Source organism: Alternaria postmessia (assembly GCF_024291825.1).
Source record: "Alternaria postmessia strain BMP 2775 chromosome Unknown scaffold_2, whole genome shotgun sequence".
In the NCBI taxonomy this organism is placed as follows: domain Eukaryota; kingdom Fungi; phylum Ascomycota; class Dothideomycetes; order Pleosporales; family Pleosporaceae; genus Alternaria; species Alternaria postmessia.
This window is the reverse complement of record NW_026260075.1, coordinates 346297-358502: the sequence shown is the minus strand read 5'-3', so window position 1 is coordinate 358502 and position 12206 is coordinate 346297. Positions and strand designations below refer to the sequence as shown.

Genomic DNA, 12206 nt, shown 5'->3' with positions numbered 1-12206 from the left:
AAATGCTGGAGACGAGTGCCCTCTGTGGCTGTCCTTGACGACTAATCACTGGCAACGGTATCTTGCAGCTTTGAGGGACTCCGATGCTCAAGCCTCAGATCTTCGATGTCAGCAGTACTCGACATCCATCGAGTGCACTAGACGATGAAGGTGTGTCAATGGTACCACTCGTGACCTGCAGCTATCATCCATCACTTCTGATCCGGATGGCGCTCTAGCCATCGCCTCTTGCAAGTCGCGTTGCCGAAATGATAAGAGCCACCACTGTCGGCGATAAACTCTGCGACCTTCTTCCATGCAACTTTCAGGATCTTCTGGTCGAAGCTTAACGAGTACGGATTCTGTAGGCTGCTCTCGATCCGATCGAACTCTCGCTGGACAGCGTCATCCAAAAGCTCCAACTACTGGTGCGTTAGTATGCTACACATGGAGTAGAGTCTACAGGGGATAGCTTACGTCAACTTTAGTCCAGACGGGCTTTCGGACCCGATCCTTCCTCGCCTTTGTCAGCGACCGATAGCGACCTCTCAGAGTGGACTCCGCAGGCTTCTCGCCCACCATCTTGAGCTTGATTTCCTTGTACGTCTCTCCTCTCCTTTTGCCCTCAATGAGCACTTGGTCGTTGTGCTCTCTCTGGGCTTGTGCACCAGCACTGCGCGGTACCTGAAACTTGTCCTGTATACGATCCTGAGTATGGGCGCTCGGGCGCGAGCCGTTCCAAGGCGTTAAGCAGTGCTGGGTGGGACGAGGTCCTGATGTCGGTAATAGGCTCGTATCGCTGCTGGGATTGCTATAAATTGCAACGTTACGGGACCTGTAGGGTGCGTTCGAAGTGTCATATGACTGTTTCGCGCGGTACCAGGGAGAGTGCCCAGCGCTGCTGTTCTGTGAATGCGAGTACCCAGATCCGGACTGTTGGTCGTCGTCGAGCGGAGCAATTAGTATTAGGTCCTGCCTGCTAGAGCCATTAGACGGGACGACGGGAGTCATAACCGTGCTTGCGCTCGTCCTTGGGATTCCTGAGAGCCCAACATCACTATCGGTCTTTTGCGCAAGGAACGGCCTGCAAGGTGCCGAAAGAACAGCGTTGTTGGTCGTTACTGGGTATCCATTCCAGTTCTCGGTTGGTGAGGATTGGTCTAACATAGAAACTGGACTGTATGTGTTCCCGAATTCATCGCTGACATAACTCTTCGGTGACGGGAACATGCTCGCACCTAGGACAGACCTGTCGATAAGCCCATGAGGCAAACCATTCAGTTCGGCAGGCACACAAGCTCTTCGTTCATCGCCGTAACCCTTTCCAATCGCATTCGGTGTAGCAAATGTTGCATTGTATACCAGAGCGTGGTTTTGTTGGAAGTGCGACTCTGAATTTGGTGCGATGAAGGTTGCTGCCTGTTGAAGAGCATGGGGCCAGTCGAACGAAGTATCATATGCCCCACTCCAGTTCTGGCCGGATGAGTACGTGTGGATGCTTGGGCTGGATGTGATCATCGGTTTCGCGTCGTCCTGCTCGACCTGTTGCATTCCCCATGGCTGAGTTTGCATGTAAGAACTCTCCTCCACGGTTGTCAGTCTACGTACATCTCCAGCAAAGAGTCCACTTACGGCCATTGACTGCGCCATCATTCCAGTGCGGTTATGGAAGTCGAAGGTGTGGTTTGTCGGAGAAGCTTCTGGGGCACAAGGCAGACAGGGCTGGAGTTGTGCAAGAGACTGACGATAGATATATTGTTCGTCGAACTTGTAATCCTGGTGGACTTGTTGAGCGAGAGACATGAGTCCACACGCGGCATGCGCCTCTTAAAGATGTTACAATGGCCGCTAATCTTACAATATCCTTCTGGTCGACGTGAATGTGCAGTTACGCGAGGTCGTAGAGGGCGAGATACCGCAGCGGTGAAGTGGGCGTGACTGATGATTGCGGGGTGTTGTGGAGATGTCGAGGTCCACGGGTACTTTGAGCATTCACGAGCGCGGCGCTCTGTCATTCGCCTAATGCAGTTGACCGCTTCACAGAATCGAGCGGTGGGACGACGGAAATCGAGCCAGTACGGAGCTCTGCCGAGCTAGGTCGACGACAACACCGATGTTGTAATTACCAAACTTGACGATGTGAATGACCGGCTCCAAAAAGGGAAGAGGCAAAGCTATTTCAACTATCTATACAACGCAATGGTAAGACGATGCAAGGTATCTGATCAATACGCACTATCAGTACGCTAAGTCAAAACCGATACGTGAAGTGAGTGCGGCCTTACCAGAAAATGCCACGAGATCTCCCGGAAACTATTAGCAGCCCAAAGATGGGGGGCGATGATCGCATGAACATGTACAAACACACTAGAGTATCTATCGGCGTACTCTGACTTGTGGAACGAGTATCTTGGGTAGCAGGCAAAGAAAACGCACAAGATGAACTGTCGACTTGAATCGTGCACTAACAAGACAAAGAGCAAGGATGAAGCCGAAGCCAATTGACGAAACAGCTCCAATCACATCTGTTCTGATGTAGAGAAGTGAGGGACGTTCCCGTATGTTTATAAACTAAGACAGCCCCAGCTCCCTTGACTGAGCGATGAGACTTGCGTTTGAAGTATCGCAGCACCCATGTCTTGCTATACAACGGTACACGGGAGGGAAAGGCCTGAGCTTTCGGATAGACCCACAGTCTTTTTCAGCCTGGAAACCATACGGGAAAATGACTGGCTATCCGTATAGGCTAGATCGCTCGTCAGCTGTGCAAATATGTCGGGCATATGAAGGCGTTCCTGATAGCAAGTATATTTCCCATCAAGCAACAGCACTGCCATTCCGATACTGTGAAATGATCAACGTGGCTAGCTCAAAGAAGGCAAATAGCACATGCCGCACGGCTGTATAGGTCTACACCCCACTCACTTCGCGGTTGATTAGGCCTATGACGGCGACTCGTCAACCGTCGAGCCGAGCAGGATTGCTTGTTCGGTGCTAGCTGAGCTGGCGAGAAATGCCCTACGTCGTCTTGTTTGGCTGACGTGCCTACGGAAGCGAACGGTTATCTGCATGACATAGCTTGGCAACAAGCCATCGTGTCTAAATCACAAGCATGCGACCAGCTAAGATGTCATGGTGTGCAGGTTTGCAGATACGTATGCAATCTGATGCTATGTTGTTCGCTGGACTGATAGGAGCCTCTGGAGTACTACAGGTGTTGTCGACGATGACGCTGACGTTACACAAGAAGCTCCCCAATCAGTAAATGTAGCCATCAGAATCTCCACGGCTCCAGAGAGTCTCACCCCGACAAAGCTTTCGTCTCGGCTCATCACCACTGGTGAATGCGTGAAAGCTTGTAAGTGAATTCATCAACATAGTCCCAACATCGGCTAGATGCTTTACGCACTTCAACGTACGTTGGCGGAGGGCGATAACTGATACCTGGACCGATATACTCCCGACCTCTCCAATTTACTTGATGCCATCGGGAGGCCACAGTCGAGCGACCGTCTGCCCAGGCGACCGCAAGATCGTGGAACGGGTGAGACATGCGCAGCTCTGCCCCGCGAATCCTCTCGGATGGCGCATGGTATCGCCCTGACAGGTCGCGTAGACTTTATCTTGCATACTATTGCATAAGTCTGGGGAAGCGTGTACCCGCCTCCGGTGGCTACACCACCATGCTTCGTCGTGAGTGGTACAAACCCGCAACCGTACAGCATGCATAGCGTGTGTGAGGACAATGTGGTCGGAAAGACGATCCCTCAGGCGAGTGCAAGGCGAGTGAGACATTTGAGCAGGGTGAGACCTCGATGAAAAGACGAGAAAGAGGTAAGAAGACTTGAGAACGGAAAGACATTTTCTTCGAGTCGCAGACCTGTCTGATGCATGTTCACAGCTATCCACCACGCGGCTTGGCGCCCCATTTCCACAATAACTACATACCGACATGCTTGCAAGCCACCCCGATAATGCCTGTCCATCAGATCTTCGCCTTCGCCTTACCCGGTGGCAACAGCTCGACGTCCTTCCATGGCAGCCCCAGGTATTCCCACATATAATGAAATCTGTATGGTAGATCTGTCAGCACGCCCCACAGCTCTTGACCATCGATTGGTCGCGTTTCAATAGTTCGCATCACATCCTGGATATACAGCGGTACCCCCACTTCCCAGGGTGAGCGCCTTGACTGACGTGACGATGTGCATAGAGGTCCAGCCCGCTCTATGCATAGCCGGACATACGAGGATGCCAGTCAAGATACGGACAAGTGAATTTTAGTGAAGAAGACACATACCTATCACTACCAAAGAACGGCTCTTCTTCCCCCTTGGAGTTGCGTACGAAGAACCATGGGCAACCAAAAGCGCCATGGTCGAGCGCTTCCTTGGTATTGTCGTTCAGCCTCTGCTTGTACGGCGGGCTATTTGCTTTGGCAACGATCTCCTTGGCTTCGTCTGCTTTGAGACGCAGCTGAAGTACTTCTAAAAGGATCTCCGGCTTACTGACATCCTTGCCGTCCTCCCACATAGCGTGGAATATGTCAAAAAAGATGTTGATGAATTCCGCTCGATGCGCTTCCTTCACAGCACATAATGCCCGCTGTGGTAGCAGTGAGAGAATAGGGAAGAAATCCGGCGACTGTAGATTAGGAAGGCCGAACTGTTTCTTCGCTCGCGCGCTGTCGTATGCGCCGTACTTCGCTTTTGCGTCAAGGCTCCAGGGTGGCTTGTTTCCTGCACTGCGGCGTCAGGACACGTTCGGTATAGCTAGTACCGGACTTTCATGTGGAGTGCATGGAAGGGGACGGGGATACGTACCGCTGCCGACGTTGATGCCGCCTAGGAAGACGGGTACTATACTACATCAAGTCAGTGAGTATACTTGCTTTTGATGAGAGCGTGCACTGGTTGGTAGGGTTTCAGTTCATGGTATTGGCTTTGAGAGCCGGCATGGCAATGGGTACGCACTCAATCTCTACATTGTGCGCTTCGAGGACCTGTCTGTTTCTCTCAATATGCAGTAGAGCGTAGTATGAGTATGGCGACACTAGTCCGTAATTAGCATGTGATTCTTAGATCAGGAGAATGGTAGGAGCATACCGCAGTCCAGATAGCACGTAATTTTGCTTGACATATTCGCAATGCTTCTAGCCACAGGATGAGAAATCACGTTGAACCTGGCATTCGAAGACGTCGGTCGTGTCTTATTATGCGCGTCGTCGTTGGGACCGCACAAGGTCTTGGTTGCCGAGGTCTGTTAGCGTAGCTATGAGAGCTCTATCACTAATCAGCACCACGCCTCCACCTCTTGAGTCGTGAATGATGCAGATACCCCGGATCCTCGCCGCGCGACTCCTACGGACGTAAATGCAGCATGATGTGCACCAACCGAGGCACCGATGATGAGAATTGACTACAATGTCATGTCTACTTAGGCTTTACAGTTGCCTATACTGTCCGCCGCAAGCTGCGACTCTATCTACGCGACAACACCTTTGCAATTAACTGTATCCCTTCTCCACCATGTCCAAGTCCAACAAACAAGTCGCGCTCGTCGTTGGCGCGTCTCGGGGTATCGGTCGGCAAATCGCCATCGACCTCGCGAAAGATGGTTACGCAGGTACGCATCACAACAGCCCTCAACCTCCACAGAGCAGGAATACTAACAACGAGCTAGTCGTCGTAGCAGCGAAATCCACATCCGATGCTTCCAAGTGCTCTCCCTTTCCGCCCGACCCAAACTCCTCGGCGTCCACCATCTCTACCGTTTGTCGCGAGATCCATGAGTCAGGTGGCGAAGCCACAGCCATCACCGTTGACACACGAGACTTCACAAGCATTCAACGTATGGTGGCCAAAACAATAGAGAAATACCGCCGTCTTGATGTGTTGGTATACAACAGCGGCGCAATATGGTGGGCAAGCGTGGCCAAAACGCCTATGAAGCGCTTCCAGCTCATGCAACGCGTGAATGTAGAGGGCTTATATGGCGTCATACAAGCCTGTCTTCCGCAGTTTGAACAGATTGGTGGAAACTGGAAAGGTCGTATTATCGTCGTCAGTCCACCGATCTACTCGCGCTTCTTCCGCGGCAAGACGGCGTATGCAATGGGCAAGGTGGGCATGTCTATTCTCACCAAGGGACTAGCAATGGATTTCCAGAGGGAAGGAAAAAGTGACATGGCAGTTACGAGCATCTGGCCTGCGACGGCTGTTCAGAGTGCTGCAACGCAGAATATAGGAGGTGAAGATGCTAAGGATCTCAGGACTGCGCATATCTTCTCGGACGCAGTGTTACAGATGATCAAGGCGCCTGTGGAGGAGGTAAATGGCGAGTTATTGCTTGATGAGGACTTTCTGAGGACGAAGGGTGTTAATGATTTTGACAAATACAATTTGGTGGAGGGAAGTAAACCAAGAAGAATTATGCCGGCAAAGTTTCCGAACTTGCGGGTCAAGGAGCACGATGACGAAGGCAGAAGGGTTGATAGTACGAAGCTTAGGGCCTCAAAGTTATAATTCTGAGAACATTGGTCTCTGAATTGATACATTAATGCATGAAGTTTTGGGTCCTTCAGCGGAATGTGACATTTTACTTCCCGAATGGATTATGATCCAGGCTCAGCCATGCAAGACCAATAATCTCAGGCGATACCGCCTTCTTCCTGTCCAAATGCATCAAGACCTTGAGCGAAGCCTTTAGCGTAACCCTTGTAGTGGCCCTGAGGGTGTCCTTCATCCTGACCCCTCTCATAACTCTGCTGATTTGTCTCGCCACGTTCTCTGGCTCCTTCTCCCTCGCCGGCTGCCAATCCAATAGTGAAGCCATCGGATATACCAACGTTATAACCTTCCCTTCTGCCATCAGCGTGACCTTGAGCTCGACCAGCGGTATAGCTATTGTTCCGTGACGCTTGCTCAGCAGATGTGACTCTCTCCTTCCATATAGTTGCAGCATATACTTGACCTTCGAGGTGACCCTTTTTTTACACCATCATATATTCCTGCCACGTAGCCTGCTTTTCAACCCTCTTCTTGTGCTTTGGCACACTCAGCACGGATATGGGGTTCCATTGTCCTCTGAACTTCAATTTCGGTTTGCTTTTTTACTTCAGCCTTTACCCTCTCCTCTTGAGTAGAAAGCCACAGCTCTTGCACAGCTTCGAGCTCGGTACCTTCTAATTCCTGAGCCTTTTGCATACGCCACTTCTCTTGCTCTTCATCAAAGACAGCACGTTCCTCTCCTAGAGCCCGTGCAATTGTTACGTGTCTAGTAGCTGATTGTTTCAATTCTTCCGCATTCTCGTTGAGCACCCTCATCTGCCTGGAGTATTTTTTACGATGCTTTTCCTTTTCCGCGTGAACGTGTGCTTGCAGTTTGATGATCTTGATAGTGGCTTCGCAGTACTTAGCTTCCCATCATTCAACTGCTTGCTCTAGTCTATCCTTGCCGGCTGCCAGATTGTTGAAATGGTGCATACCATCTTCCATCCAGTCGCCTAAGGACTGAATGGCATCGTAAATGTCCGCATTAGGTCGCACGGTGGGAAAGTTTCGCCTGGTCTTGAGTGTCTTGATTCTGAGTTCTTCTTCACACTTCTTCAGGGCCATTGTTTTGTTCTCGATCTCCTTTAACGTCTCTTTCATCTCCAGAGTAATAGCAGCGAGCTTCACCTCCGCCGCTATGCGTTTCTGATCGCTATCTGCCTTTTCATCTAGAAGCTCTTGGTTACATTTCTCGAGCCACTCATTGCGAGCGACAAATGGTAACAATCCTGGGAAGATATCCAGTACATCGCGGCTCGGACGCGGAGGTTCGTCATGTAGAAGAGATGCTGTAGCTCCTGGAATAAATCAGTGATTTGTGCTCGTAGCTCATCAATATCTTACTGTAAGTGTTGTAACTTACCAGTGTTTGCTGTGACAGTGCAGCTGGCTCCAATAACCGATTTGGAAGCTTCATATGCTTCTAGGATGGCCAGACTAAACGCCTGGGTCTTTGGGTCGGACATTGCGTCCCTCACTTGCGCTTGCGAAGCTTGTATCGGGTTAGAGAACAAGCAGAGATATTTGGACCAGGTGAGGGAGACGACTCAAAGAAGGAGCGCGGAAAGGTGAGGCCCTGTGATGCAGTAAGAGAGGAAGCAGCGATGCTTGGCGCGCAGATGCGCGCGCAGTGGACACGCCAACGCGTTAAACAAGAAGGCCATGCAAGCTAATGTTGATCGAAAGATATTCGCAAGACTGCAATGTTTCCAGCCATATGCAGCTGATGGTGAGATAGTGGTAAGTCGCCACTTCCCATGTTTCCATATCTTCTGGTGTGCACGCGGTAGATCTGATAAGTTGACAAAAGCCCACGGGTCATTTGGGACATGTGAATTGAACATACATACCAGGGAACATGTTGAAGAAATTCGAAAGGAAGAGAGAAGACTGACCAGAAGAGTAGGAAATGTAGCACAATAACAGACACGGTAGAAGGTAAGAGACGAAAGCACCGGAACAATGAACTGAATAGTCATGCATTAGGCTCACCCATCTCTCCTTTTCATTCAATCCATTAGACCCCCATCCCCGAAAATTACTCCTTCATGATCTGCGGAGACTTCATACCCTACTACCGAGCACTCCGTCCATCAAACCATCAATATGCCAATGCCCAATAAACACCATGCTTGCGTTAAGAGAAAAACCAAATAGCAAAGAAGGGACGGTTCTACTAGTACATGGGAGCGCTTGTAGATGCAAGAATCAGCCATAGAGGGCCAGAGACGCTCGATTAGAGAGATCTTGTAGAAGGGTATAGACGCAGTAACATGTATGCCAGAACGATATATGCATATGCGAAACTCAAAACGATGTGATTACAATCTGCGAGACAGGAAATCGACGGTAAGTGCGGCTTGTGGAGATCTTGTTGTGACGATGCAGATGGAGTTTGCAGTCTTCGTCTAATACAGGCGCCCTCGGCTGGCCTGGCTTGCTCTGCTTGGCGATGTCCGGCTCCTCTCATCTTCCTCGGGCACGTCGCTCAATCTAGTAGGATGGTGATGTCTCATACCTACCCACTCGTCGCCGTAGCCATCGCCGCTATAGTCGGGTCGGCCACCAGCGGGCTGTTGAGAAGACCCCGCGCCTGAACTCGTTGCATATCCGCCCTGAGAAGTGGCAGTTGTACCATAGTGCTGGAGATGCTCGAGCTCACGTCGGCGTGCGTCTTCTACATCGTACTCGTCTGATACTGGAGACTGAAGAGATCGGAACGGGATACGGCGACCCGAATCATCGCGTATAAAGTTCCCTCTCTCATCCAGGGCGTACTCGATGTCGGCTTCTGACTCCGCCTGAGAAGTGACGTACGACTGCTCGTCATCCGGAAGACCGGATTCGGACTCCTGGTGTAGATAGGAGGCGGGTTGTTGGTAAAAGGCCTCTGGCTGGGACATGGCCGGCTGTGTAGACCCCTGCTGTGCTTGAGATGTATAGTATGGGTATTGTAGAGGAGCAGGAGCTAGCGATTCGTCCGCAACCGAAGAGCCACCAGGCCGAGATGATGCGGTCGATGCTGCGCCCGAAGGAATATAAGTTCCTTGAGCTACGTGCGCAGGCTGCTCAGGCTCTCGGCGCCCATGGCGGGCGCTCTCAGTGAAGGGATCGGTATCGGTTGGTGATTGACCTTCTTCGTACGAGTAGTGTTGTTCGATGCCCTCACCACTACTCTGTGCACCAGCATAAGTATCATCTCCATGTCCCCTTCCTTGACGTCCCATGTTCTGCGCCATCGGCACCACCTGCACTCCGCCAACCAATGTAGGCTGGCCTTCCCTCAACGAGAATGTGCGATCGCGCTCTTCCTGTTCTCGCCTCCCAAGTTCTTCCCATGCTCGGCGTGCTTCTTCCTTCGAGATTTGTAGCTCACGCTTCATCTCGGACACAGCTCGTTCGGCATTCTTCTTCTCAGTGGCCATGCGCTCCATGTTCGCTTCAGCCTCAAGGCGAAGCTCGCGCTCCGAGTTCATTTGTTCAGTCAATTGCGCTTCGCGCTCCTGGGCCCTCTCCTGGTCCTGGCGATGTTCGTAGAACCATCTCTGAAATTTTCGTTCGGAAGATGCGCGCAAGCGTTGAAGTTCGACGACAGCATGGAAGAGGTTAGCACCAGCTGCCGAAAGATCAGTGATTTGCCGTGACATTTGCTGTGCCAGTGGCTCTCTGCGGACTTCATCGGTGTTTTGCTCAAGTCGCCGTATCCAGTAAGAGGTAAGGCCCTCCCAATGTGAAGATAGGGTTTCCCAGCGCTCGAACGCATGTGGAAAGTTGGATGTTGTTGACTCCCGAGCTTGTCCAGTGGACGAACCCGGTGGAGGCGGTGGTCGTGCTGCAGCAGTTGAAGGGCCTGCTTGTGATGAAGCTGTGGCGCCGGAGGGTCGCCTGGCGTGGCCTGAGCCAGCTGGTCTTCTGCTTTGTTCTGCTGTCGTTGGCAGACCTAGATTTGCCTGAGTGAGTCGAGAGGGTGTTTGTGAGGCCGCTCGAGGTCTTGATTGCGATGCGCCTGTTGTGGTCTCTTGTGCTTCGTTCATGGTGTTTTGTGATGGCATTGGCCTCTCTGGTTGACGCGGCACTCCGCCCGAGGAGGTCGGGTATTGTACGTATTGGTCGCCAGATCTTAGAGGGGCTGATTGGGGCTGCCTCTGGGTCCCAGGCTCAGTTGTTGGTGCTCCAGCTACACCAGAAACAGCTTGAGCTCTTCTTTCTGCGCTGGCTCGCCTGCGCTCCTCCTCGGCGGCCTTCCTTTGTTCCTCCACTTCAGCCCGTTGTCGTCTAGCATTCATGATCTGCGTTGGCGTACGAATGTTGGACCGATCGACAGGCACGGGACCGCCAGTTGTACGGGCCCCGCCGTTGGCAGCGCGGCCACTCGACAGATCGGACATGAGGGCGTTCTCTTCGACCAGATCCGGTGTGAAAGGATGTGGAAGTCGGAGTCCCTCTTCGAGCACGAAGCGTATTGCCGAGGCAGTACGTCGACTGATGCGAAGAGCGGGATGAGGCTCAGCGTAGGGGGTTGAGTGAGGGCGAGGTGTCTCGAAGCGAACGCGCTGTTGTTGGCTCGGATCGACTGATCTGGCGCGCTCGAAGTTGGGCGTACGGCGAAGGCTGTTCGCGACGCTGCCAGTCGAACTTGATGCTCTCGAGCGATTGTGCTGCGTGCGGTAGAAGGCGTCGGCTTGCTCCTGGCGTAGCTGGAGGGAGGTTCGGTATTCGAACAGTGGCGCTGGGCCGTCGCGGTCGTGGTCTCGTGAAGATGTGTGCTGGAAGGGTAATATGTTTGCGAGCTCTGGTGGATCGCTGGACGTCACTGTGAGTCCAGGGAGTGTTACTCAGGCTCAATTGCCCTTGCGCCGTCGAGGGCACCCGACTGGGTTGGAGGAGATACCCAGCGGCTGGGTCTCTGGGGATAAGCTAAGCAGCGCGCGACGGCGTGCTTATGTTGGAATACACGAAAGCTGGCTGGTGAGTATAATGTTAGATACAGAGACTGCGGAAGGGCTAGCAGAGGAGCCATTGCTGCGGTGCGCCCCAGCAGATCCACGCGTGAGGTAGGGTGGTTGGGAAGAGGTGAAGGGCTGGGAAGGTGGCTGGGAGGCTTCGTGAAATCGACTTACACCTCTCACCGACACTCGCATAGAACAGCCAATGTGCGTGTCTGTATGCGCGATGGGCGAAGACGTATGCGCTGTGCTGTTGTCGTGGTGCTAGTCGCTGTCCAATGCCTCGAGTTCTGCTGTCAACGCCGAAGCAGACGTCACTGGACGGAAAGCTGTCCCTCAGCCCCAGCGCTCGGAAGCGCGGCGCCTGCTGCAACGCGCGGGCGGGAAGTAAAGAGTGACTGGAGAGACAGAGGGTATCGTATGAATATGCATTGAAGTCGCACGGCCTGGCAATCGCGGACCTGTCGTAGCGCTCTTGGGGCGCGAGCGGAGGTTCACCCGGGAAGCAAATACGACAAATGCTGATATTTGCTCATGTGGAGTCGCACTGACCGACGTGCAGCGAGATGCATGCAAGCGACTGCTATGAGGCCGGGATAGCAGACGTAGAGTTGGTGACGGCTACGATCGATTGCCAGCGTGCCAGCTCATCGTGCTTGTTCTGCTAACCTGGCATGGGGGCCAAGGTACAGCGCGAACCGGAAAGCGGAAAGCCCGTCGCCGTCATGAC

General features: G+C 52.5%; 4 protein-coding genes across 4 annotated transcripts; 1 reads left to right on the top strand and 3 right to left on the bottom strand.

Moving 5' to 3' along the window:
- Positions 1 to 191: 191 nt before the first annotated feature.
- On the bottom strand, positions 192 to 1632 carry J4E82_000544 (uncharacterized protein; the record flags this gene model as incomplete). Its single annotated transcript, XM_051726865.1, has 3 exons — positions 192 to 401; positions 457 to 1563; positions 1612 to 1632. 3 exons carry the CDS (start codon positions 1630 to 1632, stop codon positions 192 to 194), a joined length of 1338 nt encoding a protein of 445 aa, XP_051593290.1.
- A 2574-nt stretch (positions 1633 to 4206) lies between these two features.
- J4E82_000543 (uncharacterized protein) lies at positions 4207 to 5118 on the bottom strand (the record flags this gene model as incomplete). Its single annotated transcript, XM_051726864.1, has 4 exons — positions 4207 to 4718; positions 4803 to 4843; positions 4953 to 5031; positions 5085 to 5118. The coding sequence occupies 4 exons, from the start codon at positions 5116 to 5118 to the stop codon at positions 4207 to 4209; spliced, it is 666 nt and encodes a 221-aa protein (XP_051593289.1).
- Positions 5119 to 5507: 389 nt separating this feature from the next.
- Positions 5508 to 6503, top strand: J4E82_000542 (uncharacterized protein; the record flags this gene model as incomplete). The annotated part of the gene is made up of 2 exons (XM_051726863.1): positions 5508 to 5604; positions 5662 to 6503. 2 exons carry the CDS (start codon positions 5508 to 5510, stop codon positions 6501 to 6503), a joined length of 939 nt encoding a protein of 312 aa, XP_051593288.1.
- A 504-nt stretch (positions 6504 to 7007) lies between these two features.
- On the bottom strand, positions 7008 to 11550 carry J4E82_000541 (uncharacterized protein; the record flags this gene model as incomplete). The annotated part of the gene is made up of 5 exons (XM_051726862.1): positions 7008 to 7396; positions 7466 to 7828; positions 7894 to 8022; positions 9049 to 11333; positions 11519 to 11550. 5 exons carry the CDS (start codon positions 11548 to 11550, stop codon positions 7008 to 7010), a joined length of 3198 nt encoding a protein of 1065 aa, XP_051593287.1.
- Between the last annotated feature and the right edge of the window lie 656 nt (positions 11551 to 12206).